Below are 23490 nucleotides of genomic sequence, written 5' to 3' on the forward strand. Positions count from 1 at the left end.
AACATTGCATATTCGTTGACAAAGCCTATGAGAAAAAAGAAAATCAAATTGTGTTTGGAGTATATGGGTCTCTCAACTTATAGCAATTAGATTCTAATGATGGTTTGTTTCCCCTTAGCTCTTGTAAATTATTTGACAAGTTAAAGAATGTGTAAAAAGTTGTTTCAACCTTTTAAAATTATTCGATTTATTATATAAATTATGTGGCATTTAAAAAAAATTATTTTATTTTATTTAAATTAGTCTCACATGGAAGTGAGAAATGGTATTTTGAGATGAAATTATTTTTCATATATTGGTAGCTTCATTTTTTGTTGTTGTTGTTGTAAGATGTTATTTAAACTATCTATTGAAACATATGTTTGTGAGATCACATGATTTCATTATAGCATATCCTTATATCACATAGGATCTTATAAGAGGGAAATTACTTGGAATCTTGACCAACATTATGATAGGTGCAGACACTTATTATGAAGCACCATTTTTTATTAGTGGAAGTTACAAATATGGTATCCACATTGGGTGAATGCTTAAATGAATTTTTTTTAATAGTTATAAGCAATAATTGTTTACTATGTTTAGCTTATGGTTCTAGGAATCTCAAGGTTATATTTTGGTTTTATAGTGCTAGTAGATTCAACACACAATTTGTAAAACCATTTATGGTTTTTAATTTACTTATTTTCTTATAAATCAAGTATTTGGAGTTGCAATATGATATTCTATGAATTTGTAGGCATTGGAATGATTTTTAAATTACACCAAAAATTGATAGTGAAAATATTAAATAAATACTTACTTTCAAAAGTATGGTATAATCTCTTGTTTGATTTGATAATATATTGAACAAGTCTTATAGTGTGTGATTATTATCTTAAAAATATTTTTCCTATATAATATTGGAGGTATGTGTTGCATTATTATGATTTTTATATAAGTTTCTACAATCTTTTGTAATTTACCTTAAGTTGGATTGAAAAAAAAATACACTATTTTTCTTTAGATTAGCTTAGGAAGTTCCTTCTATTACCTTTACTTTCTTAGAAAATATCATTTTTAGGTTGTCCAAGTTAAAAAATTTTATTTGTGTTGACTATTTTCTTTAAAAAAGTATGTCGCAATTTTGGACTTTCATCCACCATTATTTATCTTAAAAGGAAGGCATATTTCATAAAAACAAGGTATACGACTTGATCCTCTTACCACATTTTCCACTTAAAAATTATACAGACCAATCAAACTATTGCTTTTAATTTAGAGACTAATGCACCTTTTCATAGACTTCTTTGAAAGATGGGATATAACCTTAAAAAAAAAAAAAAATCTTCAAAGAAAACTCCCAAGAAAATGTATTTGATAAAATCATATGTTTTACCAATATAATTCAAACTCTTTTCACAATCAATTATAATATTTCTTAAAGTGTTATGTAAAATTATTCATCGTCTAAATTAACTGGGTCACTTAATCTTTAATTGTATAATAGTATTTTTGATCAATAATGAAATACAAGTAATTATTATTACATCCGTTCAAGTCTATATAGGAATGCATCATTATTTAGTTCATAATTTATTAACATTTCATTAAGGAATATTCTTCAATATTATGTTAGGTAAATTTCAATAATGTTAGACAAATTTCTATTGTGAAACGGGGTAGAAGCATCTAGCAGTGTAAGGGCAATCTTGCATCACCCGAAAAAATTTGTATTTTCCTTTCATTTGGTAGGTTTCTTTAATTGTTTTGGAGCTCATGATAACACTCCAAAAGTGTAAGATAGTAAGAAGTTTAAAAAGGTCAAAAATCTTTACCTCCTATTTTTTCAGTAAGTGGGTCTAAATCCACATACATGAACAAGAAAACTTATCCCAAAGAAAAAATTGAAAAATGAAATGATTGATGAAAGAATCATCTCTATATCTTATATTTTTTTGAGATATATTAAAATTTTCATCCCAAAAAATAATAACTAATTTGAAATTAAAAAAATAAATAAATATATTGTGTAAATACTTATAAAACATTACCTCTTTCTTATTATTTTTTTCCAGAAACTCTGAACAAGTAACATAAATCTAACCAAAAATATAAACCATAATTTTCTAAGAAAAAACCCACGTTCTAAGATTGGAGGAATGGATCGGAAGTATAAAATGTTTCTCTGTGGTATTTATTGAGGGGCGCATTCAACTCAAATATTATCTGAAAAGGGAGAAAGGCTAATTCCCACATGCTCTGCTCCAATTTCATCAACCACTGCTATTTTGGATTTATGCTATAATCGAGACTAGGAATCATACATTTCCACATTGACCAATTTGCACTAGTTCAAATTTACTCTCCTTGATTTCAAAACACTTGCGAATCTTTTAATTAAATAGATGGTAATTTAAAAAAAAAAAACACCCTTTTTTGGTTTAAAATTTATTAGTTTACTTTTTCAATAATTTTTAATAATTGAGTTTAATTTTATAAAATTTAATATTTTTATTGTGTTTAGTTTTGTTTTACTTTTTATATAATTTAGTTTAAAATGTCGTATTTAGTTGGTCTTTTTATTATGAAAAAACATCTATATTATAATTTATAAACTAATGTTGCACATAGATTCACAAAAAAAGGTGGGTGCAAAAGAGTTCGACCCTTAAGTCCATATGGGGCCAAAGTCCATAGCATTAAAATATAAACAAGGCTTCTAAGTAGTCAGAGTAATAATAGAGGGGAGGGGAGGAGGATCATGCTCATTCGATTTGTCCCATACATGAGTGGGGTTTGGCTTGTTCACGCAAGGGTCCCACCCATCAATATCTTATCTTTATCTTCTTCTTCTATAACATAGGTAGGAAGTTTTGCAAGAGCCAACCAAGTGAACTTGTGGGACTCAAACCAACTAGAAATACCTTGGGTAATTCCCCTAGAGGTTCCTATTGTAGTTAGTAGAAAGGTGGAGCACTAAAGAGTGGGTTGTAGCTAGCCATAGTGTCCATGATCCTATCTCGCAGCTAAGGGAGAAGCTTGGGAGGGAGTCTCTTAGTTATCTCGAGTAAAGAGGCTGCATTCATGATAATGTCCCTGAGAAGGCAAGTGGCCTCAAGAGAAAGACCGTGATAGAGGAAATTTGACAACCACATAAGGGGTCATTTCCCTAGTGCTTAAGGAGTACCTATAAATGAGCCACCTCAAGTATAACTTTATCAGTTTACACTTGAATATATAGTAAAATGTTGGAATAAGTCAATACTTTAGTATAAAGAAAACTATGATGATCAATAGAATAATTGGTAAAAATAGCCGAACTTTTATATAGTCTAGATTAAAAAATTATTAAATAACATAAAAAAATAAAAAATAAAACAACAAAACTGAAAAATGTGGGCTAGAAATAACTATTCATTCATTTATTTTATATCAAAAAATCAAAGTAAAAAAGAGAAAGAACCCTCCAAAAAAAGGGAAAAATAATCTAAACCACTCCTATCCCTATGGCCTCTATTGGGCAACCTCTCCCCTCTCTGCCTTGACACCCCAACCACCCCACCACCTATGTCTTGTGGCCTTCTCCTCGTCATTATCCACTTGCACTCCTCTCCTTATGAACTCCTTGACACCCTTCCTCCCATGCCATTCTATTTGCCAATGAGTCATTCTAGCTCCTTGCTCTACCAATTTTGCCACTCATGGTTGTCTCCCTTCATCATGCCTACAAGTCTATATAACCCAGATGCCATGCCTTCCCATATTGCATATCTCCTACATTGCTTTCCCCCTCCCATTATTTAGTAAATTTATATAATTTAATTTTTTATTAATAGTTTGAATTTTATATAATTATTTTTTCTCAAATTTACATAGTTTAGTTTTCCTAATTATTTTTTATGTACTTTAATTTTTAACTTTTATTAATTTATGTTTTTTAATTATTATTAATTTTATATACTTTAATTTTTATTACAATACTTACTTCTTTTCTTAATAGTTTATTTGTGAAAATTTACATAAATTGCACCCAAGGTAGCTATTATTTGCAATTTTATAGGCATGGGAGAGATACTTTTACGTTTTTTGCTATGGATTAGTAAAATTCTTCCCATCTCACCACAAATATTGGCTATGCCAATTTTTATCCCTTTTTTTTGCTAAGACTTTAATTGAGAAGAAATTATTTTCACTTGTGACAAACTCAAATTTGAAATTACTAACATGTTGTTATGGGCTTTCTAGCCCAAGACTTATATAATTCTTAAACCATTTTTGTTCTTATACATTTTTTCAATAAGGGTGAATAAAATTTTATTTGTGCACCTTAATTTAAACATTTTATATCTTGATGGTTTGGTTGTGTATACTCTCACCTCACATCACAAGGTGAACATGAGGATCATCTTGTTACTAAAGGGACATTTGAGTTTTATCCATCCTTGCACCATCTTAGAGTGATAATCAAGATAACAAATAAGTGTCTACTTTTAGTGTTTTTAAGTGGGCCAATCTTTGGATTTCACCACTAAGGGGAAATTCAAACCCTTGTGCTCCAACAAGATGTATAAATTAAGGGGAGAATAAAAATAATCAGCTCAAAAGATGTTTGTCATGTTTTGGCACATCTTTGTTTTCTATATGAGGGAATAAGGTGAAGTGAGAAGGGATTTTTCCCCAATAAAATGCTTGTAGGTAGTACTATAATTCATAGATTTTAGCCTTACATACCTTAAAGTATTTGTAGGACATCCCATAGAAAGCCTCATATAATCCTAGATACAACTTTTATATTATACATGCTTGTGATACATCAATTAAAATTAGTACTAGGATGTTACTCATCACATTCCCTTAAAAATAAGATTGTAGGTTTTAAGGTTGTCTTTTTGCACCTTTATTTAATCTTGAGGATCAAGCAAAAATTAGTGCCTCCTCATGGTACCTACTTTCTATGCCTAAAAAAGTAATTGTTTGTGGGCTTACAAGTGTATACACAACCATCATTTGAATAAATTAGGTTGATGTATTTATTTATTCACTCTTGTGTTAGACCTATGCCTTTTTTTTTTTTTCAACCAAGACCAAAACAAATAGACCTTTGCACAAATCACATTTTCATTTTGAAATCATATTGATGAATCACAATTAATAGTTCAAAGCCAAGGTTTCCCATCAACCCAAAAAATCCAATAAAAAATTTAAAGATCAAAATTATTAAGCCATTTTTCCTAAGAAACCATCATCTTAATCAAATTGACCTTACCCTTAAGAACCATCCTAATCCAAAACACCTTTACTCTAATACCATTCTTGAAATATCTAATCATAACACACATATCCCTGGGATGTAAAATCATCCTTAGGTCCCAAATCCATTTATCAAAAATATATCCTTGGAACCATGCCTTATCCATAGGTTACAAAATCAATCAAACAAAAATCTTTGAGAACCCAAAGTTTAAGAATCCAAATAGTCCAATTCTCTCAATGATGTCCAACTAATCAACTATCCAAACTTCTGCTAGGAATTTGTTTCGCTACCTTAACTTCCTTTCTCACACAACTAACAAAAACTCCATTATGTCTATGAAATCAACACTCGACACCCATGCTTCTCACATCATGATAATCAAGCCTAAGGAATAATGAAACTATCACCCAAAGTTCATAATAGCAGATCAAGTTAACATGTAGTCCAAGGTTACTAGAGGAGGGAAATTACAACTCTAGGTGTGGTTTCCCATGTCAATGTTGTGGCTTATCAAACTAGGTGAGTCATTCTAGTGTATTGAGCATAGCTCAAGGGTGCATGGAAAGATGGATGTTTAGGTGGGCATTTAAGTCGTTACCTATGTATATGTGATGGACATTAGAGATGTAGAGGACCTCGAATCCTATAGGATGGGACACAGTTGGACAAGGATATGGCAATTAGGATAGGACCCCAATGTGGAATGTAAAAGGGGGTTCATGTGTACTAGATGTAGTAAAAATTTCATGAGGCAAGTCTATATGGAAAAAAAATTTATTAGGCCTTTGGGATGTGGTTCACAGGTAAATAGCTTAGGAAGTACTAGCAGGTTGGATATAAGTTGTGTGCTCAAGTTTGGATGCTAGGGTTTTTGACTAGGGTGGCATGAGGGATTGAGGTTGAAGAGCCAAGGTGGTAGGTGTGAACTTAGGAATCCTAAGATGGGTTGAGAGGCATGAGACTCTTGATAGGATAGTGGATTTAGCGAGTTGACACAACAAGGTTGGGGAGGCAATTTTTCCAATGGCTGCTAGGAAGGTCCAAGGGGTAAGACAAGTTCGAAGGTGGAATTGGAGTTAGACTGCTAGCCATACAAGGATTTGGAAGATCCACATGTATATCATTTCAAGGTACAAATTAATAATAATATACCTTTCTCTTACTTGCCAAAAAGAAATATACATTCACAGGCTTACTCAGACAACAAATATGGAGACACTAGAAATATTTTGAGTAGCTTATGTGAGATCTGATGTAGGAATATTCACGAGAGAACTCCAAAATATTGAGGAATTTGATTATTTTTCAAGTCAATGTTCTATCTGCTAGCATGTACTACATAAAGATAGGATAATAGTATTTCCTTTAGTATATAAAATATTGTTTATCTCCTTTCTTTTACTATAAGATCTCTATTGTTTTTCTAAGCTTAGAACATTTGTACATTACTCTAATTCCATGATGAAAGTGAAAGAACGTATGGAACACTAAAAATTAAACCATATAACTTAAAAGTTTATAATAAAATATTACATTCTTTTAAAACTTCCCCAAAATTATTCTATGAGAAACTCGCAACAACTAAGTTTTTGATAATAAAGCAGCCAAAACTAGGGGGCTGACCCGGAATACACAGCAAGCCTCAAGAGAGCATACACAGCAAGCCTCAAGAGAGCATACACAACAGCCAAACGGCAGTCAGCCAATCCCTATCTTAATCATCAAAAATATAAACCACCTGCAGCTATAGAATAACCCAAGATCGATGACAATCCCATCCATATAACAACAACTAAAATAAAACTAACTAAACATTTTAATACTGCCAAGCAATCAATATGATGATTTTATTGGAAAATGTAAACCACCATTTTCTAAGCCACTTTCAAGATTCGAGGAAGGGATAATCTGTGTATCCAACAACAGAATCGGAAGTATAAAATGTTTCTCTGTGGTATTTATTAAGGGGTGCATTCAACTCAAATCTTTTTGGCAGATCTGGATTGGCCAAAAACAGTCGCCCATAAACCACTAAATCTGCTTTCCCACTTGAAATAGCTTTGTTCCCATCATTCTGATCATAACCCCCTGCAGCCAATAAGGTCCCCTTGAATGCTTTCCGGATGGGAATAAGGCTCTTTCCACTCGCTATCGTCGTCTGCGAATTGAGAACCCTGGGCTCAACTAAATGTGCATATAAGATGTTGTATTTATTCAGAGCCTCCGCCATGTAAAGCCCCAGCGCCTCCGGATTTGAGTCATACGCTTCAGAATGAGCTGAAAATGGAGAAAGTCGAATTCCCACATGCTCTGCTCCGATTTCATCCACCACTGCTTCCACAACTTCAACTGCAAATCTGCAACGATTCTCCAATGTTCCTCCATAACAATCGGTTCGATCGTTCACGCTGTCTTTCATGAACTGGTCGACAAGGTACCCATGAGCCCCATGGATTTCAACACCGTCGAACCCTGTTCCAAAAAGAAGTAATTGCAGCAACATAAGGAACATTCTATTCTTCAAATCAGCATAGCCACAGATAAGATTAAAAAACATACCTGCATCAATAGCATTTCTGGCAGCTTTTCGAAAGTCTGCAACAATATTGGGAATTTCCTCTGTTTTCAAAGGCCGAGGAGTAGAGAAATCTGCCACATCCTTTCGATTCGGTAAACCGATCTTTCCAGATATTGGTTTGCTTGCAGACGAGACTGGAGATTGGCCATTAGGCTGATAATCTGAATTGCAATACATATTATACATATACTGTTTGTTTTGCAGGAGAAACAACCAAATTGAAAAAAACAGGGGAAAGCATTGAAATACTTACCCACATGAGAATATCTTCCACAATGCCATATTTGACAGAAGAAAATACCCCCTTTGTCATGCACAGCCTTCACAATGGGCTTCCAAGCTTCAACCTGCTCCTGTGTCCATATCCCAGGCGTATCTACATACCTGCAATTTGAAGAGAATTCCATATCAGTAAACATTCAAAAGTTTGCAATAAGGAAAAATTGAAATGAAGGTAAGTGGAGTCCTGACCCACCCTTGAGCAGTATCAGAGACCCCTGTTGCCTCTGCGATCAACAAGCCCCCGCGGGTTGTTCGCTGAGAGTAGTACAAAATTGCATGCGGTTGAGGAATGTTGTTGTAGGATCTTTGCCTGGTCAGAGGAGCCAAAACCACTCTGAAAAAAACGAAAAGAAAAGGGGGTTTTGTTAGGGGAAAAAATTCAATCTTGATGGTGCGCCCTAAGTAATGAGAGATACCTGTGAGCCAAATGGAAAGAACCCATTTGGTAGGGGGTTAAAAGCGGCTGTGAGCTGGGCTTAGTTTCAGACATGTTACTCAAAATGCAGAGAAGGAAAAGGATACCAAATTGGGTATGAAGGCATTGAAATTATGTGTTATTATAAGGCGTAGTTGTAGTGTGGGGTCTTAAGTCAGCAATGGCCGTCAACGCATGGAAACGTCAGTCCTTACGTTCGCAGTGGCATCACCATGTAAATTTTAAATGTTTTGAATCCAAAGCTAGAAAAGCAGTAGCACTATTTGAGTGTAATCCACAGCTATGAAAGCACTACCACCGATTAGTATTGGTGGAATAAACATGAGCAGTCGAGTTCAGAAATGAAGTTCTGTATAAAAAACATATAATGGCTCTTAATATCTCTGGTCCACATTGATTGTCGGTGTTGCAATTGACATCACAAAATTAAAAAAGTCGACTTATTGCGACATTGAACCCATGTGATTTCTACTTAAAGCTATGACATGATGGGAGAACCTGCTATTGAAACATTATTGGTATAATTTATAGTATAGTTTATAAAATATATATAGTAGTTGTATTTTGGTTTTATGCAGTCATGACCAAAAAAAAAAAAATTTAGTGTCAATTTAGATGTAATAAATATGGAAATCAAAATAATTGAATATGATACTTTTTAATAATGAATGATGACAAAATGTTGTGTCAAATATTAATAATTGATTCATTAAGGTTCAAGATTTTTTAGGATTCTTTAAGATGGAGATTTCTAATCTCATAAATTAACTCCTCCTTGTTCTTATATATACATGTGGTCCTATGAACCTAACCTTCACAAGTGCAGAGTTGATCTTTTGCATGACCTTGTTTTGATGTGCTTCGATCTAATATGATAAAATTTAACCAAATTTAATTTGTTCACCTTGATTTTAGTAAATGAGCTCAAGTAAAGACATGATGTTTAAAGTGTGTTTGGGGACTTTATTGGATTGAGAAGTTCATGTTCTACTATATCAAACCTTTGGATAAATAGGCTTTACAAATATGAGTGAAATGATTGACAACATGAAACAATCTTGTAGCATTCCTAGGATGAAGTGATAATTGATTATACACTAAATTCCTTTTATCCACCTTCACAAATCAAAATATAGATGTTTAGCAACTCCAAGTTTCTTTATAAGTGAATAAGTTAATGTCTTTAAATATAACTACTTAGTTTACATATCAACACAACACATGCCAAGTCAACTCTCAATAGCTCTAGTTTAGCAATCAATAACTAATAAATTTTAAAATTTAAATTGTAAAACTACATGAAGGGTTAAAATCCATATGTATTAAAGTGATTTAGGTTAGGTTCACACATATTTATTGAAACTAGGGTGATGAAAAATAATATTAGAGATTGGGAATGCAATTTAATGAATTAATGGTCAAAGAATTGGGGTATGCAATGTCAAGAGCTAATTTGACGTACAATTATGTCACTTATGAGAAAATCATAGTATTTATGACACTCTAATCAAAGAAGACCAGAATATAAGGGAAAGGGGTATGGGTATACAATTTTCACCACTATAATATTGTATTAGTAAAAAATAGTACATATGCAAATTTGTAAGTGTAATTGTGAAAATTGTGTACCTTACACTTTCCTACCTTCATTGTTTACTTGGTTAAGTGATCATATATGCATTAGCTATCATACTGTAAGCGACATTTTTTTTAATGTAAATATTGATAAATTTGTGAATTCTTCATGACTCCTAACTTTACACATCCCAAGAATTCAAATTCAATACATAGATTAACCATTTCCCATCTTAGTTCAATTATGTGGTACAAAAATGAAGATGGATTGATTCACGAGGCAAGAATTGAGCCTTGAATTTCTATTTAAATTCCAAAATTAAAACCTACGTTGACCCTTTCCAACTAGTTATTCTCCAAGTTCCAACTTGAGAAAAAATATTTAAAATTACATCCTAGGGTGATGTATTAAAGGACAAGATCTAATCCATTATATGATTAGTTAGGAAGAATCAGACCCATTTTGCACACATCAAGATATACCATTTGAATGAATTGCATTAACATGACATGTAGAGTAACACATGAATAGTCGTATTGTAGGATTACTTCTAGTATGTCTTTGATCTTTATCTTTAGATACACCCTACTTAGCAACATCCTCAAGGGTGTTCATAAACACCACCAATCACTTATTGCAATTTTAAGTATCTAGGAAAACCAATTCCAAATCATAAAATGTAGAAGAAATATTACATGCATAAAAGCATTATTTCAAAAAATATATATCACATCTAGAGAGCGTTTTCATCATCAATTCTTTATCTAACATTTCAGATCTAAGGTATATCTTCTAGCATTTACTTTAGTATTTACATTCAATTCAAAGTTAATTCCTAAACTAGGGTTTGAACCAAGGCAAACCCCTATCTACAACCCTTTTTCTCTCTTTTTATATTTTGACCTAAGGAAAAATATAAAAATTGAACTACAATTCAAGTTAGACCATTGATGGTGAAAGTTGATAGTGGAAATATATTATTAAATTCTTTACATCTAAGTTAAAAAAATTGTTAATAAGGAAAACTAAAAAACTAAATATTCTTTATTGAATTAGGCTATTCCATGTAAAATTTGAAAGTGGTATCCATCCCAAATAGTCATAAAACGAAACTGGAAAAAAATGAGTATTATTAGGTCTACATGGATGATTGTTGCATTGAAAACTCAAGAGATCAAGTGTTATTGTCAATGTTTGTTCAAATGTTTTCTCTCTTTAATACACACTAAAATCTATGACTAACAAAAAGTTGTATATCACAAATTTAGATACAAATCACTTGTTAAACTTTGAGAAGAACTGTTAAAAAAATGTAACAAAAGTAAAAACATAGCTTTTATCTATCTTTGCTTTCACCAAATTTTAAAACACCTTACAAATACACACTACAACTATGTTTAAATAGAGGACTTCTATTTTCAAAAAAAACAAACATGGCTTTGGACAAGATTTTTTCTTTCAAAAAAAAATTAAATTGCATTTAAAATTTAAAAAATCTTATAATAATAAATGAAAATGCATTTTCTTTTCTTTGAAACAAAACAAATTGCATCTTAAAATTATATTATTAAATATGTCCTTTTTTTCCTTTGAAAACAAAAATCTTTGCATTTAAAACTTAAAATTTTTGATAATAATAAAGAAAATCCATATTCTTTTCTTTCAAATAATTTTTTTTTTTTCATCTAAGTATTATATAATCTAATAATAATAAGAAACTAAATGCTTGTTTTTTGCATTTAAATTTATTAAATGTATAATAATAATAAAGGAAATGCATGCTTTTCTTTGAAGAAAAAAACTTTATATTTAAAGATTATTAAATCTAATAATAATAAAGAAAATTAATTTTTTTAAATTAATAATATAAAGAAAAATATATATATTTTTTAATTTAATAGATTTGTTGACAATCGAATGCATGTAAAATTAAATGACTTTTTTTTTTAATTTACGAAGGTTTTTATATCTGTCATTGATTAATACGCCTACATAATTATTGCTTTATTTTTAAATGATTATTTATTTATTTATTCATTTGTATTAGATAATAAATATGTTATAAATTCTAAAAATGATAATTTAATATAATTTAATAATTAATTATATGATTTAACAACATTGTGGTGATTTCATTAATAGTTTTAAACAAAAAATATTAGTAACGGTGAATAAAAGAAATTTAGTATATACTCAAATATAACTTCATCCTAGGAATGTTGTGCATGATTGTTTGATGTTATCAATGCTTTCATTCATATTCATAAATCTAAACTATCTAAGGGCTTGGCCTAGGAGAACATGAACCTTGCAATCTAATGGAGTCACCAAATGTGCCTATAAACATCATATGCCCTTACATAAGATAAAAAAAATCAACATAAGAAAATTAAATCAAGCTAGATAAGTTATTATATTAGACTCAAACACATCAAAACAAGGTAATGCAAAAGATCAACTCTACACTTGTGAAGGATAGGCTCATAACACCATATGTGAACAAGAGCAATCAATAGCTAATTTTCAACCTAAAATTATAGAACCGAGGAAAATTGTTAATATTTGACATGACATTCCCCCACCATTTATTATTAAACTAAATATCATACTTAATCAATTTAATTTCCATATTTATCACATTGGGAGGAGTTCTACAATGACATGAAAGAGTCTTCTATCATTACTATGTACATAAAACCAAAATACAACTAACATATATTTTAAAAGATATAATTGGGTATGTGCATGATCATGGGGGGCCAAAAAGTGACAATATTCTAACTAAAGTCCTGATTGATGGGTTGAATGAAAAATATCTATAACTTTCAAACATGTATCACATTCTATGCTTCGTATACTATAGGATTTAAAAAATAAAAATTGAATTTCATAAATTTTTGACCAAGTTATGGTGGCCAAACATATGAGCTTTTATATTTTTAAAAGGTTGTAATAAAAAAGTCATAATTAATTATTTATTAAAAAAAATACAAAAAAAATGTGTCACATCTAGACATGAGTCTTCTACTTATATCTAAAATCTTATAAAAAAATATTATGATTTGATAGTGGTTAGGGTGGTTAGAGAGACACATACTTCTTATCTTTTTCTTGAAATTTTAGTAGTATTGCATTGAAATTTCAAATTTTCATCAAATGGATTTTTTTTTTCAAAAAATAACTAGTAGCTTAGAAACTACATTCAATTTTTTATAGATTCTATTCTTACATATTCTTGAAATAATGTTGGTAGCTTATTCAAATTTTTACATCAAGTTGCCTAACTCTGTTTTTTTGATTTTCATTGCCACTTAAGGACCTGTTTGGACCACTATGATCCTGCACATCCCCAATTATAAAATTAAAATTTTAAAAAGCAACATTTAAGTATTTAACATTTGTTACACTTTGTAAAGTGAAAATTAAAAATACATTTTCATTAAATTAAAATTAAAATGTACATATAAAAATAAAATAAAACAACTTTCAATTTAATTATCTTTTGCATACATTTAAAAATTTAAGTGAGTAGATATTTTCCATTCATAATTAAAATGGGTTGGAACGAAATCACAAACACAATATCATCTTAGACATTAAGTTTCCACAATCCATGATATATTGATCAGCTATTTTCGAAATCGATTGTGTGAATTTTTTTTATGTTTAATTGTTGTGTTCCTCATTATATATATATATATATATAATTTTTTTTTTTGTTTTTTGTTAATATTTTTTGGCTTTTTAATTATTTTTTGGTCATTATGTCCTTTTCTTTTCTCTTGTTTTGTTGTTTTTAACTTCTCTCTCTTTTATATTTTTTATTTATTGTCTTGTCTTCCTCCCTTGATCCTTGTGCCTATTCTCTCTCGCATTTTAGCATCCATGGTCTGCTCCTTGGACATCTTTCACTCCTGCATGCTCTCTAACTTGTTTCATCCTGATCACGGAGTGTGATCTGAAATGTTGATGCAAAAAAATTCACACAATCGATTCCAAAAATAGCTAATCAATATGACATCATCTATCAAACCAATAATTGATCACAAGTTTCAAACTCCAAAAATTATAGAAATTAAATGAACAACCTTGAAAAATATTTCTAAAGTATTAAAAAATCATGTGAAACCAAGGGAAAATACATAAAATTCTCCAATGGATATTATAGTAACAAGAATAAAATAATTGATACCCAAATTATAATTAGATGTTAGGAAGCCATTAATATCCACAAGAATGTCTATTTTGGAGTCAATGGTAGTTAAAGAGACAACTTGCAATTCAACTTCACGTTCATCTATTTTCTACACCACAGCCTATCAAAATCATTATGCCTTTCTATGTCTGCCAATCAAATAACATTTTTTCTACATGCACTATAGAATCCATTATACTTTAGCTTTACCTTTATATCTAAAGCTTCACTAATTATTTATGTTTCTTTTTCTCCTATTGTTTAATTGAAAAAAAGACAACCATAGAATTATATATTTAACTAGTGTTTAATTGAAAAAAAGACAACCATAGAATTATATATTTAACTAGTCTTATTGATTTAGAAGGTGGATAATTTTACATAGCATTTGAGAAAGATTAGAATAGACCATTTGAAGAATTTAAAGTAAGTTGAACAAACATATGATTTTCTTATAATTATTTTTTAGAAGTTCTATTTTGAAGATTTTATTAGTTTATTTATTAGTTATAACTAAAATCTTTTATAAAATATGCATTAAATTTGTACATGAAATATTGCAATAATCAACTATGTGCTTGAACTACTATTCAAGAGGATCCATCTCACAATATTCACATGCATAAGCCTCAAATACAATTACAATTTCATAAATTAAAATTTTGTAAAAAGATTGATATAATGGTTATGACCATTTGGAGACATAGCCTTTTTTAATAAAGCTGCGTGACTCATTTTAATATATATTTCATTAATATATAAATATATTTCAATAATATCTTAAAACCATGAAAAATTAATTAATTATTGATATAAAATCTAATAAAAATTAATATGATTCAAAAGAAATTGTATGTCTACGACTGCATATGTTCTAAACCACCATTATAGTTGCATGTACGTATATTTCAAAAGTTTAAGAGTCTGAAATTGTAGGGATTTATAATTTCATTAGGGAAAAGTACAAAAAAAATAATGATGGTGTTGATTGTGTGTATTTGCAGGTTGAGAGATGCTCATACATTGAGTGAACATGTGGTATCAATGGTTTAATTGAAGGGATTAAACATCAATATTAACCATAACATTAAGTTTTATAAGAGTTATAATTAATAAGTCTTAATATTAGTTTTTAAATCTATCATTAATGATAAATACTAAAAAAAAATGTAATTCTTTTAATGTAGAGTTATATTTCAATGTCAAATTAAGTATTATTAGGATTGCAATTATTAATGTTTGCATTACCTTGTTTTGATGTGTTTGAGTCTAATATTATAGTATCTAACTTGATTTAATTTTCTTACGTTGACTTTTTTTCATTTTATCTTATGTAAGGGCATACGATGTTTATAGGCACATTTGGTGACTCCATTAGATTGAAAGGTTTGTGTTCTCCTAGGCCAAACCCTTAGATAGTTTAGATTTATGAATATGAATGAAAGCATTGACAACATCAAACAAAAATGCAACATTCCTAAGATGAAGTTATATTTGAGTATATAGTAAAAATATTTTATCCACCTTTACAAATGAAAATATAGATGTGTTCAATAATTTCAAGTTTGATTCCAAGCGAATAAATGAATCTCATTGAATATAACATCGTAGCTTGCAAACCAACACACAACATACTAAGTCAACTCACAATAGCTAGTTGAATGGTCAACAACTAATAAATTTTGAAATTTTATTTATAAAAGTGAAGGGTTGAAGTCTATGTGTATCAAAGTGACCTAATTCAAGTCCACGCCTATTGAATAGATATAAGGTGCTAAAAAATAAGATTGGGAATTAAGAATACATATCAAAGGATTAGTGGTAGAGGAAATAGGGTATGCAATGTCATGAGCTAATTTCACATGCACATTCCACTTCTAAGCTAATTATAGCATTTATAGTAGTCCAATCAATGCAAACCCAAAATATAAGGGAAAAAGGGTGTGGGTATGCAACTTCAACTATTATAAAATTATATGGATAAAAAAGAGTACTTATGAAGGTTTGTAAGTATAATTGTGAAAATTGTATACCTTTTACTTCCCCTCTCGTTCTGGACTCACATTGATCAATGTAATAACTATAATTCATGTGGCACATTCTTGTATAAATATTGATAAATTTACTAATCCTTCAGCAATCCCAAAATTTGTGGATTCAATATATATATTAGTTTCTTTCATATTAATCCAATACTATGGTGCAAAATATAAGATGGATTGATCTCATGAGGCAAAAATTGAGCCTTTATTTTTTATATTCAAATTCCAAAATTATAGCCTATGTTGAACGCTTCCAACTAGTCATCACCCCCAAGTTCTAGCTTGAGCATTGTAAAGTATGGAAAATATGGAAAATTAGGCATTAGGTTTTCACTAAGTAAATCCACTAAATAACCTAATTAACACAACATGCATTGAAAGAGGAGTGAACCCAGTAGATCTAGGCCCAATCCTCAATAAGGGAAGGTTTGAGATTTTGATTGGATTCACTAGTTGGGGTTGATTATCCTCTTTCTTAGTTGAATTTGGAATGTAGTTATGAAATTAGGGCAAAATGAGAGATGTTTGAAGTAAATTGGTAGAAACAATATGCTACAGATGTCCCACAGAGCCACCAACTAAGATCTAGAAAAAAAAAGATGTTTAGAACCTATTCCCAAAAGTTCGGGTTGATTTTTTAGGACTAGATAGAATAGATCTGCCTTGGTCCTCCAAATTTTCCACTGTCGAAAGCCAAACCCATTTGTCATTGTTGATACTGCCAGAATTCTTGAGTACAACTTCTACACCTATTTCCTACACACGAAAAGAAAGGGAAAATGTTGGGGATAGGGGTTTGCCTAAGTCAAACCCTGATTTAGGAATTAGCTTTGAATGAAATAATGCAAATATTGAAATAAATGTCAAGGAGATATACTTCAAATCTCCAATTGTTGATGATGATGCAATGCTCTTTGAATGTAATCACAAATGTTGAATGCAATGGCATGACAAGGACATGGACATGAGAAACCCTAATCACACACACATGCTTGCATGAAGATTGATGTAACTTTTCTCCACAATGCTTGAACAATGAATATATAGCCTTGAATATTTGAAAATGCTTGATAATAAATTCTTTATGGATGCATGAATAATTTAGGTAGCTCATGGATGTCAAAATGAATTGATAGGATGTCTTTATATAGGTTTCCCTAGGTAATTATTGATTATGCTGATCTCCAATGGTCATGTGTAGCCCCAAGGATCAAATGCCATTAGAGAGATGTAGGATAGGTACCCCACTTCAAATTAGGGCTTGTTTGAGAGGGACCGGGGTCTTTTGGGGTGCCCTGGTCCAAACCAGAGCACCCCATGCCTTGGTCCTTCTACAAACATGACCAAAACAAAGAGAAAGGGGGGAGGGGATCCCATGATGGGACCCACCAAAGGGTTTTCATGACATCAAAGTTGGAGAATAGGGTCAAACCAGACCTAGAGAGGGGATGGGGATGAGACACACTAAAGTAAGAGCACAAACATGAGGTGTAAATTAGATTGGTTACAATTTACGATTCCAAAAGCATAAGTATTTTAAATTATATTCTAAGGTGTTGTATAAAAAGACAAGCCCTAATTTATTATATGATCAACTAGAATTTATCAAATTCTTTTTGCACACATCAATATATATCATTTGAAACTATTTCATTAGCACAACATCTACAATAACACATGACTAGGAATATTGCATAATTACCTCTAGTATAGCTTTGATCATTATTATAAAGATATTAAACTAGCCCACAAGGGAGAATAACCCTACCTAGCTAGATCATCAAGAATGTTCATAAGCACCACCAATAACTTATTACAAATTTAGATGTCAATAGAAACTAATTCCATATCTTAAAATGTAGAAGATTAATTACATGCAAAAAATATTAGTTTAGAGAATTTATATAGATTCTTTGATGCACATCCATCCCTAATTAACCTTTTAATTTAAAGATGTTACATAATCAACTAGGAACTATAAAGCGCTTCTTGCACACATCAAGATTTAGAGAGATGCATTTGACATATTCAATCATCTACTATTAAAAGCCATTTCAAAAGTATAGTTTTACACTCTTCCAAAAAAAACCTTTAAAAAGAAACCAATATTCAATTACTAATTAGAATTTTAATGTTTAATTCATTTATAATTATTGTTAATCTCCAAGATGAAGTCTTAACACATTTCATTATAATTTGAAAGAACTGTTGGGATCCAAGAACACTGAGAGGGAGGAGGGGGGGAGGGGGGTGAATCAGTGTTCTACTGGAATGGAGAAATTTAACCTTATTAACACAACAACTCAAAAACTAGTAAACATAAAATCATATAACAATAAGAAACAATGCAGCCACAAAGATGAACACCATAATACCACAAATTTATATGTGAAAAATCTCAAAGAGGAAAAAATACAGTGGGATTGGAGACCCACAATATCTATCCACTGATCAAATGAATAAATATTATAATAAGGGACATGCACATGCAGGAAGACCAACAACCTAGAGCGCACCACTCATCACAAAAGGAGCCTCACTGACAACCAAAAACATCAGACTATAATCTAGAATGAAGGTTGAACTACAAGTGTGTAGTCTCCTATGCCTAAGTACAGTTTTGGTTAAGCTCAATACCGAAGGTCTTAAACCTTTTCCACAAGCCTAATTCAATCACCTATGATTGACCAAAACCTCTGCATATGATTACAACATTATTCACACATAGATGATCTCATAACCTTAATCCCATACCATGATCTACAAAGAGATCTCACATCATATTTATACCAACCTGAGACCTAAACAATTAGGTCGGCCACCTAAAATATAATACAATAAATCCATTACATAATCTTGCAAACCAATGATAAACCAAGTCGTCCTAAGACCAAAACAATATAAACCAAATAATAAATCCAACCAGTGATGCATCGAGAGAATCAACCAACACATAACATAAACTAATCCAAAACCTAGCAGAATAACACCAGACCCAAAATAGATTGCCATAAGCCAAATGAAACACCATGAACAACTAGAACACAAACATGATAACCATCAACATCTTGATAACCTTCTACAATCGACACCAACACCACTTATCAGATTCATCAAAAGATCTTCATCAAAGTATTGTCGATAAAACCCTTACCGGTAACCAAAAGTCTTACTAGAACATATGATAGAATCAAGATCATCAGATCCTGAACCAACTGAATGTGATACGCATCAGGGACACATGAATAACTAGTCCAAAGAAATTCCACAAGACAAAGCATACCAGAGAAGATCTCCAGATCAGCATAATAAACCAACCACTCTACCAGAACTCAGTAGATAACAAAATAGCTAGTGTTGACATCAATGCAACACATAATCAATTCCTCCAAATTGCCAACAATCTACCCCTTTGGCATTGATGGCAACACTAGATGTGAAAAACATCCAAGTGCCAAGAAATGCCAAACAAGTCTCCCTCAATGAAAGGCATCCTACAATCTCCCCAAAATGATATAACAATGAAGTTCTAAAACAATTATCATTGTACCAATTAACCATCCATAGACCTAAACCAAACTCCCCCAATGGGATACAACCAATCTGAAATTATGTTCCTCCCCCTTTGACTGATATCTCTGTTAAGATTTGTTTTCTATTTTTCACATAAATATCTCTCCCTTTGACATCAATGCCAGAAATAAACATCAAAGAAAAATCATAAATCCTCTGAACCACATAGCTGACTACTCCCCTTGAGTAGTAGCACCAACTCATTGATCCGAGATGAATGATAGTTTTGATAAAGCATGCCAAACTGATGCCAGTCAACATCACTCAAGTTTCTACTGGAGGGGCAAAACCTCCCAATCTGTCTCTGAAACACTCAAATGATTTCTCAAACCAATCTTACTTCATTACCTTCTCCATCAAAAAATTATACTTGTAGTCACATAAATTTGTCCACTTAATTAAATGAATATTTAGTATTTATTTGATTATTTAACCATCAATCAATAATTAATTAAATTAATATATTTAATTAATTCATCTTAACCCTCTTCTCCTATTAATTAAATAAATTATTCAATTTATTTGATTTAATTCACTTAACCAAATTCATACCATTAATTAAATAAATAAATCATATTTGTTTAATTAAATCTTCTCTCACATTTAAATAAATTAATATTTATTTAAATCCCCCAAAATCCCACCTCTCACATTTAAATAAATTAACACTTATTTAAATCACCTTTATCCTCCACCCACTTGTATTTTCCTACAAATGCAAGTTGCACAACTATTTTAAATAAATTATTTATTTAAATCACCTTTATCCTCCACCCACTTGCATTTTCCTACAAATGCAAGTTGCACAACTATTTTAAATAAATTATTTATTTAAAATCATATTTATCCTCACCCACTTGAAACCTTTAATGGTTCCCCTTAAAGTCTTCAAACTTAATGGCTTCTTTCTAGAGTCTTCTCAAGCCTTTAATGGTTTTCCTTAAAGTCTTCAAACTTAATGGCTTTAAAGTCTTCAAACTTGATGGCTTCCTTCTATAGTCTTCTTAAGCCTTTAATGGTTTCCCTTAAAGTCTTCAAATTTAATGGCTTCTTTATAGAGTCTTCTTAAGCCTTTAATGGTTTCCCTTAAAAGTCTTCAAGCATTTAATGCTTTATCTTCCTTTTTCTCATTTAAATAAATTAATATTTATTTGAATATTTACCCAAATGCAAATTACACCATTTAATTGAAATAAATGATTTTATTGAAAATACCAAAATTCCTCCCACTTGCATTTTCCTACAAATGCAACTTGCACACATTTATTGAAATAAATGAATTTTTATTTTAATAAAATCCTATTTTCCCTCACCCACCAAATCCAATTGCATTTCTAAATCCCCTTCTAGAATCTTCTAAGCCCTTCCTAATTAACCTAATTCATCCCCTAATTATTGTCACATTCCTAAGAAAAATGGAGTCACTTTTCAAAGACTTCAAAAGTCTTTGAAAAGCATTTAATGCTTTGTGTGTTCAACAAATTAACCCTCAAAGTCTTCAAAGACCACTAATGGCTCTTACATGACCATTTATGGCTCTTACATAACCATTTATGATTATTTCAAACTTGTCTCCCCAAACATTTATTGTTTTGACCATATTTAAGCCTTTAATGGTTTCCTTTAAAGTCTTCAAATTTAATGGCTTCTTTCTAGAGTCTTCTTAAGCCTTTAAAGGTTTCCCTTAAAGTCTTCAAATTTAATGGCTTCTTTCTAGAGTCTTCTTAAGCCTTTAAAGGTTTCCCTCAAAGTCTTCAAGCATTTAAATGCTTTATCTTCTTTTTTCTCATTTAAATAAATTAATATTTATTTGAATATTTACCCAAATGCAAATTACACCATTTAATTGAAATAAATGATTTTATTTTAATTGAAAATCCCAAAATTCCTCCCACTTGCATTTTCCTACAAAATCCACTTCCATGCCTAAACCCCTTCTAGATTCTTCTAAACCCTTCCTAATTAACCTAATCCATCCCCTAAATATTGTCACATTCCTAAGCAAATTGGAGTCACTTCTCAAAGACTCCAAAGTCTTTGAAAAGAAATTAATGCTTTGTGTGTTCAAACAAATTAACCTCTAAAGTCTTCCAAACCACTTATGGCTCTTACATGACCATTAATGGTTAATTCCACTTGCACCCATGGTTAAGGACTTTGACCCCTAACTTAACCCTCATGTAACCCATGTGTCTCTTCAAAGCATTTATTTCTTTAACTAGGGTAACCATCATGTCCCCTCAAGCATTTAATGCTCCTTATCTCTCCTCTCAAGCCTCCTCATGGTGACACTTGTCAACATGGGATTGGATTGAAAGTCTCACATGGATTGAATATCTTTCAATCCTAACCCTTGTTAAGATTGCTCAATCTTAACCCTTCATTTCTCCATTTCTTCTATAAATAGAACCCTTCTCCTCAAGCAAAGGAGGAAGCATTAGAGTATTGTTGTTATACAGGTATTAGCATAGAGTTTTTTCATAGCATCACTGTCTACACTTGCATAGCATTTGCTTATCATATTCAACCATCTTGAATCTCCATATGGCATCCATGGATAATGCTAAAAGCTGAGAGCTACACTCATTTGGGACTTAGAGAGGGGAGAAACAAGGGAGAAGCATCAAAAGGCATCATGGAAGCATCTTAGGGAGGCTCTTCTCCTTTCTTTTATTTTGTTAAACTTCTTTCATGCTTTTTGAAATCTCTTTTGATATGTTTGGAATGGTTTTTAGTTCTTTGTTTTGTTTTTATGGTTGAAACTAACTTATTAACATTGAACTTTGTTGTTGCCTTGTCCCCATTTCCATGACATCAATACTTGATAGAAATGTGCTTTGTATTAGAATGAAATACCTAAATCTTTGATATGTCAATAGCAATAGAGTTATCACAGTGAATAACTACTAGTTCATTACAATCTACCCTTATGTCTTTTAACATTTGCTTCATCCATAGAACTTGTGTACAACTAGTAGCAACAACAACATGCTCAGCTTCAACAATAGATAAATAAGTACATGGTTGTTTCTTGCTAATCCATGAAACAAGTTTCTTTCTAAGAAAGAACACTTCACCCAATGTGCTTATCTGGCTACCAACATCTCCAGCCCAATTTGCTTTTGAATATGCACATAGTGTAAAGTCATCATAAATCATAAACCATACCTGAAAATCCTAGCTACCGGAGCAAGGATTCAACATAATCAATTCCTTCCTTCCTTCTGAAAATATCCTCTGCATACCAATCAAGCCTTGTCCCTCACAACTTGTCTGTCCTCATTAAATTTATTCCTAAATACCTATTTAGTTCCAATAACATTCTTATTTTTAAGCTAAGAACTAAAGTCCACATGTTGTTCTTTTCTATCTGATCTAATTCCTCTTCCATAGCTCTCATCCAACATTCATCTTTACAAGCTTCAATAATTGATGCCAATTCAACTAAAGAAATTAAGCATACCTCATCAGTTGCCAACCTTCTTCTTGTCCAACTATCTGATCTTCTGAATGATTTAACCTGACATACCTAGGAGTCTTCTGACTTTTTGTTCCTCTGCTATGATCTTCAG

At 31.1% G+C, this 23490-nt stretch overlaps 1 protein-coding gene across 2 annotated transcripts; it reads right to left on the bottom strand.

Moving 5' to 3' along the window:
* Positions 1-6782: 6782 nt before the first annotated feature.
* On the bottom strand, positions 6783-8779 carry LOC131054187 (putative 12-oxophytodienoate reductase 11). 2 transcript variants are annotated; one of them, XM_057988649.2, is made up of 5 exons: positions 8513-8676; positions 8290-8430; positions 8068-8198; positions 7796-7975; positions 6784-7708 (listed from the first exon to the last, which is right to left on the bottom strand). In XM_057988649.2, the coding sequence occupies exons 1-5, from the start codon at positions 8584-8586 to the stop codon at positions 7122-7124; spliced, it is 1113 nt and encodes a 370-aa protein (XP_057844632.1). In that variant the 5' UTR covers positions 8587-8676; the 3' UTR covers positions 6784-7121. The 2 variants fall into 2 exon arrangements, with proteins under 2 accessions (XP_057844631.1, XP_057844632.1); XM_057988648.2 differs by having other exon boundaries at positions 6783-7975; positions 8513-8779.
* Between the last annotated feature and the right edge of the window lie 14711 nt (positions 8780-23490).

The sequence above is a fragment of the Cryptomeria japonica genome, chromosome 3 (assembly GCF_030272615.1).
Source record: "Cryptomeria japonica chromosome 3, Sugi_1.0, whole genome shotgun sequence".
In the NCBI taxonomy this organism is placed as follows: Eukaryota; Viridiplantae; Streptophyta; class Pinopsida; order Cupressales; family Cupressaceae; genus Cryptomeria; species Cryptomeria japonica.

Excerpts from the sequence above, each read along its gene's own strand:
- LOC131054187 (XM_057988648.2), bottom strand. The coding sequence starts at position 8,586 with ATGTCTGAAACTAAGCCCAGCTCACAGCCGCTTTTAACCCCCTACCAA. Across the intron at positions 8,199-8,289 it reads GTCTCTGATACTGCTCAAGG|GTATGTAGATACGCCTGGGA; the intron begins GTGGGTCAGGAC and ends TTCAAATTGCAG. Across the intron at positions 7,976-8,067 it reads TGGAAGATATTCTCATGTGG|ATTATCAGCCTAATGGCCAA; the intron begins GTAAGTATTTCA and ends ATTGCAATTCAG.